General features: G+C 31.7%; 1 protein-coding gene across 1 annotated transcript; it reads right to left on the reverse strand.

Annotated features, from left to right (window-relative positions):
- Positions 1-1915: 1915 nt before the first annotated feature.
- LOC145121316 (uncharacterized) lies at positions 1916-3120 on the reverse strand. Its single transcript, XM_079057084.1, has 4 exons — positions 3114-3120; positions 2766-2910; positions 2418-2660; positions 1916-2318 (listed from the first exon to the last, which is right to left on the reverse strand). Exons 1-4 carry the CDS (start codon positions 3118-3120, stop codon positions 1916-1918), a joined length of 798 nt encoding a protein of 265 aa, XP_078913210.1.
- Positions 3121-6298: the final 3178 nt, after the last annotated feature.

The following is a 6298-nucleotide window of genomic DNA, read 5'->3' on the forward strand; positions in this document are numbered from 1 at the left end:
GGGGGGGGTGACACTTGAACGGGCTCATCATCGTTGAGGTCGAAACTAACACGAGCATCCGATGTAGTATGATCAGATTCTGAAGTTCTTGACCGTTTTGATCCACTATCGATGTGCTCGTCGATTGTTTTTTTGATTTTTCCATTTTTTGTTGCCTTTAAGTTGATTCCAAACTACAAAAAACTCGAAAGTCTTCTTTTTCTCTTTTTGGTAAATGTTAAAAGCTTTCTCCAAAATCACATCGTCACTTTCGCCGCTTTTCCATTACTGTTTCTTGTTGTTATACAAACCGTTAAACAACATGAATTTTTTGTTCATCTTTCCCCATTTCGAGTAGACTTGATGTTTAGAACGATATGATTCTAGGTTTAATCCTTTATGGAACCTATCTCTAACGCACATCCAAAAATGGTCATGTTTTTGGTCCGCTCTCGTCTACCCATCTTCTAAAACGTCAATCCATGATTGTGCTAATACTAATACTTCTTGAGGTTCCCACATTTTAGATTACGCCTTCTCTTTTTCTTTTATTTCGTGGTTGAGAGGGTTGAGTTCGTGGAACAAATTCGGGTTCAGAATCGAAAATGGGTGTTTGTGGTTGTGGAAAAAATTCAGGTTGTGTTTGTGAAACAAACTCCGGTTAAGAATCAAAATCAAAAGGATCAAAATCTGGGCCGAGTTGTGGTTTTGGTTGTGAAAGTGGTTGTGTAGGGCGTTGTGGTTGTTGGATATGTTGCGGAAAATAAGGAAGCATATCGCCGTAGTGGTAGAAAGGGGGCGAATAAATCGGTTGACCAAGTGAAGGTCTCGGAGTTGTGGTTTTTCTAGTGGGTGTTTTTTGGTTGGTAGACTTTTTGAAGGACAACATTTTTGTAGGTTTTAGAATGAAAAAGATGGTAAAAATATGAAGTGTTTGTGAGTTATTTTGGTTAAAATGGTATTGTATTTATAGTGTTAGTAAAGAAAAAATATTTTTCCAAATTTGACCGTTTGCAACAGTAAGAAATGAGAGCCAATCAAAATCGTCGATAAAATTGCTCCCTAACACAGCCGCAGTGCGGCCTCCGCCGTACCCATACCACGGTCAGGGGCAGTGTTTCGTCCTTGGTGGCACCTAAATACGGTAGAGGCCGCAACCCACTCCCACGGGTCTTATACTAACAAATCTTTTTATAAAAACCAAGAAACAACTTTTAAAATTTAAACCAACAAACAACTTTTTAAATATCAACCAAAAAATATCATCTTAAACTAAAAAAAAATTCATAAGAAAAATATTTGAAGTACAAAACCAACAATCGTTTGTTACAAAAGTCAAAATAAAATAAGAAGCATTCGAAATAACTTTGATTCGATAACCACTATCTAAAAAAAGATAAAAATAAATAAGATATAAAGTTTTATACGAATGAACAAAAAAAATTTGAATGTCTTCATACCATGGCTTAGACGGACATTTTTTTTCCCGATTGTGACCACTTTACTTACAAATTCCACAAAGGTTTTCTATTCTTCCTTCTTTAATGTCCATTCCATTACGAAGTCTTGTTGAGCGCGGACGACCTTTTTTATTCCATAAGAGCTCAAAATTTGGAAGCAATTCTTTAAACAATGATTGTGGCCAATACAATTCATGAGGAAGTGGGGAAAATTCAGATGCCCAAGTATCACAATACCTTACAAGTAAGTAACATTTATCAACATATTGTTAACTATTCAAAGAAAATGTGGCACATGCATTCAAGACATGAGAACAATGATATTTAAACACTTCCCACTTACCACATGTGCAAGTTTTTTGCTCCAAATTAACTACTTGCACATTTCTTCCTCTTTGAGTTATCAACTCAAATATACCTTTCTCTCGATTAAAAGACCTCAAGAAATGTGCACTTTATTTTGAAATCAAAGCTACTTATTTGACAAGAACATGAGGGGTATATGCATCTCCATTAGCTCGTGCATTATATCCTAAAGGACGTCTCATCTCAAAGTAATGCACCAATCTATAGAAAGTAAGTTGGACACAAGCCATGATTGGTAAAAAGCGAGCACCTTTAAGGACACTATTAAAAATCTCCGACAAATTTGTTGTGAGCAACCCATATCTCCTCCCACCATCATGTGCAAGTGTCCATCTATCAATTGGATGACTCTCTTTCCATTGTCTAGCTTGTGGATTTAGCTTCCTAATTTTTTCCATGGTTGAGTTCAATTTTCGAACTTGATTTTGACTCCCGGCACGATAAGCTAGACCTTTCAATTCTAAATTACAAAACTTATCATAAAAGTTGTTGATAAAATAATGTAAACAATACCTATAAAATAAACAACAATAATGTGAGTTATAAAGTTAAAAAAATAAACAAAATAATGTGTGTCATAATCAATACCTACGAAAACCATATGGCTCTAACCATGACGATCCATGCTGATTGACTACCTTTAGGATTCCAATATGATGATCAGATATTAAAAAAATGCATTCATGCTCTTTTACCACATGAATCCTTATATAAGAAAGAAACCAATTCCAACTATCATATGATTCATTTTCTACAATAACAAATGCTAGTGGCAAAATTTGATTATTGCCATCAACTCCCATTGCAATCATCATCGTTCCTTTGTAGTTACCATACAAATGTGTGCTATCAATGCTAATCATCAGTCGACAATGTACAAACCCCTTAATTTAAGGGGCAAAAGCCCAAAAAACACGTCTAAATCACATGGGTTCTACATTGGTTGATCTCGAAACTAACCACTCGACTATAGTCCCTGGATTGAACTTTTGAAGAGCACATAGAAATTTGGGAAAATCAGAATAAGATTCTTCCCAATTACCAAACACCTGTTCAATTGCCTTATGTTTTCCGGTCCAAAACTTTTTGTATGATGGAATATAGCCTAAATTTTCAATTATTTCAGCTTTCAAAGCAAGAATAATAATCGGAGGTTGCTCTTTAATAAGATGTTTGATTTCTTGGGCTATCAAGTTTCCATCTAGGTTTGGATGGTCTTGAGAAATATTATTGTTTAAACAAGTATGTAGACCGGTGTACTTTTGTAATTTCAAAATACCCACTTCGTTTTCGTTTGATTGCACGAACTTGCCATTTGCAACCAGATTGTAAATGTAACTTGCATCTTATGGTCCGCATAGTCGGACGTGTCTCAACGACCTCAAACTGTTTATGTGTCCTAATGTTGTAAATCTTGATAGCTCTAATAAGTTCTTCTTCATATTTGAAAGAATCTTTTTCCAACTCTTGTGTAAAATCATTCTTACTCACTAATTGTGACACAATCTAATTGCTATCGGTAGTCATGTTTGTTTCCTCCATAGTATTAAAAGTTGAAGGGACTTGAAAGTTGTTGTTAAAAGGTTCTTCATCATATTTTTCTCCAATTCCATCTTCTTCTCCAATTTCATCTTTTTCTAACACACCATTTTCAACAACTGCATTATCACCTGTTATTGCATTGTTTGCAACAACAAGTGGAGAGATTGACTAGAAATCCTTATTCTGAACAATTTCTAATATGACATTAGCATCCATCTACAATCAAATAGATGAAATCAGAAAAACAAAAAAAGACCATCTTGCATATTCAAGCAAATAGAAATAGAAACCAGAAAAGAAACTCAATCAAATAGATAAAATAACAATCAAACAACATCATCTAATCAAACATACAAATGTAGATAAATCAGATTTAGAACAGTAAAGATGATAAATCGTGATTGCAGCCAACAAAAAGAGAAATAGAAACTCCATTTCAATCTCATATAATCAAATGAATCAAATAAGAACCTGTGATTGAAGCCAAAACAAATATTACAGCCAAAAAATCTAGGTTATTACAACTCAAAAATCGAAGTTATAGTACCTATGATGGATGGATTTCGCCTAAAAAATCGAAGTTACAGCTTAAAAATTAAAGTTATTACAGAAGCAAAAATCGAAGTTATTACATACCTGTGATCGATGTCGTCGTCGTCGTTGTTGGAGTCCCCGGTGTTGTCCCTGGAGTTGCCGGCAGAGGTGTGCCGGGATGACAGTCTTGCCGGAAGTGAAGAATGCGCAACAAATTTTTACCCAGGGGAGAAGAAACGGTCAGTAAGAAAGTAATTAGGGCATGGTGTTTTTTTTATTTAATTAAATTACAAAATAAACCTAGATGATAAATACTTTTGAAAGTATACCGATTGGGTAAATAAGTTTTCTAAAAACATCTATATGGTTAAAAACTCATTTATGTTTTTATTTTTATCATCAAAGTTCGCCCCATGCAACCTATATTTTATATAATTATGACCCAAATCTTAATTTTATCTTTTATCTATCCTAATAAATGAAATAATTTTTGCCAAATCTCATATTCTCATTGCATTTGATCAATGACATTTTCTAAGATTTTTTAAATTATTATTTTTCCACTTGTCATTTTATGGTTTTACCATTTTATTAAATTTCACATAATATTTAAATGTAATAATTGTAATAAATGTAATAATAATAAATGCACACCAATTTAATTAATGCAAGTTTCCTTTTAATTTATAAGTTTCTAAAGTTTATCCAATTATTTCATTTGTTTATTTATTTACTAGTTGTAAGATCCTTGTATTACATGAGTTAATTTATAAAAAAAAGTTAAATATAAAAAGTCTAAATATTTGAAATTTTTTAATTTATAAGAAAATAAAAAAAATAATAAATTATTAAAATCGAAATGTTTTTTTATCTTTTAAATTCAAACAAATAATTTAAATAAATAAACAAAAGAAATTAATGAGCTTTAATTTGGAAAATTTGAAATTAGAAGGTAACTCTATTAATCAAAGTTATATCTATTTATTATTACATTTATCGTAATTATTACTTTTAAAATATTATATAGAATTTAATAAAATAAGAAAACTCCTAAAATGACATGTGGAAAAAAAATTTATTCAAAATAATCAAAAAATAATATTTGACAAATTGAATGAGAATGTGACATTTGGCAAACAAATCTTAATTTATTAGAGTAAATTTATATTATTTGTTTAAATTTAAAAGAAAAATGAAAAAAGGTTAAAAATAACAAATTGAACATTACATTTTATTAATTCAATATTTTTCTTTTCTTTCTTTATAAATTCAAACTTCTTAAATTTAAAGATCTTTGTAAAAAAATTTAATAAACCAATGTAGTACACGAGTTTCACAACTAGTTACGAATATATTAGAAACTTTTATTACAAATTTTACTAAACTTTTTTTTTTTTGGCTTTTCCTCTTATTTTTACGGGGGTTATAGACATGTGTCGTACTACCTTGAATCCCGTTTACATTTTGTCCAAAAATCTAACTTTACAGTTTGTTTATTTGTTTTCTAATTTTGGTTCAACATTTAATATTTTTAGGATTTTGATCAAAAAACTTTTTTTTTTTACTTTTTTTTCATAAGTTTTAATTATAAATATTTTCCAAGTTCTACTTTTGAAGCTTTATTTTTACATGTTTTGTAAAACATATATTTGGAAAATTACTTTGTTTAAAAATTATTTTGGTTTCACAAAAAGTTTATTAAAATATTCGGTATATTCTAATAATTTTTATTCCTAGATGATCTTTGGTGCACCGATGACCTCCCCTAAGATGGTTGGTGATGAAAGTTACGTTGCGAAAGATATGGACACTAGGTTAGGAAGCACTGCGGAGTATGGACCTCGGTATTGCTCTCTGATGCCTAAGTTCGATATCAGACGTAAATGTTGCTATATATCTTATCTTCCTCTTACCGGTACGTATCACAACATTTTATACATGGGTGAGAGACATTGGGTCATTGTTATTATGCGGGTGGTAACATTAACCTTTCGTTGTAAGGGTATGACACTTTAACATAATATTGATGTTTTACCTGTGTTTCTTGGGATATTGTGTAAGGGTATGACACTTTAACATAATATTGATGTTTTACCTGTGTTTCCTGGGATATTGTGTGGGTACTTGCTTAAGTATTTTATTGATACGTGATGTTAATCTACTCGGTGCGCAACTAACCCAAATTGTTGGGAACCGATCTGGTTTAATGTTGCCTTACCAGGCCGGTTAAGCTTCTAAAATGATTACTATATAGCTTGTTCTTTATGGGCTTATCCCCATACACCATTATGCCCCCAACCAAACTGTTAAATGTTGGTTCTTACCTGGCTTGATAATTGGGATTTACGTGGCATTGGAAAGCGAACTGTTCCTTGTATGTTACACACACTTTGTATTCGCATAACCGTTTGGACGGT

This window comes from Lactuca virosa, chromosome 6 (assembly GCF_052849685.1).
Source record: "Lactuca virosa cultivar CGN04683 chromosome 6, Lactuca_virosa_CGN04683_v6, whole genome shotgun sequence".
Taxonomy (NCBI): domain Eukaryota; kingdom Viridiplantae; phylum Streptophyta; class Magnoliopsida; order Asterales; family Asteraceae; genus Lactuca; species Lactuca virosa.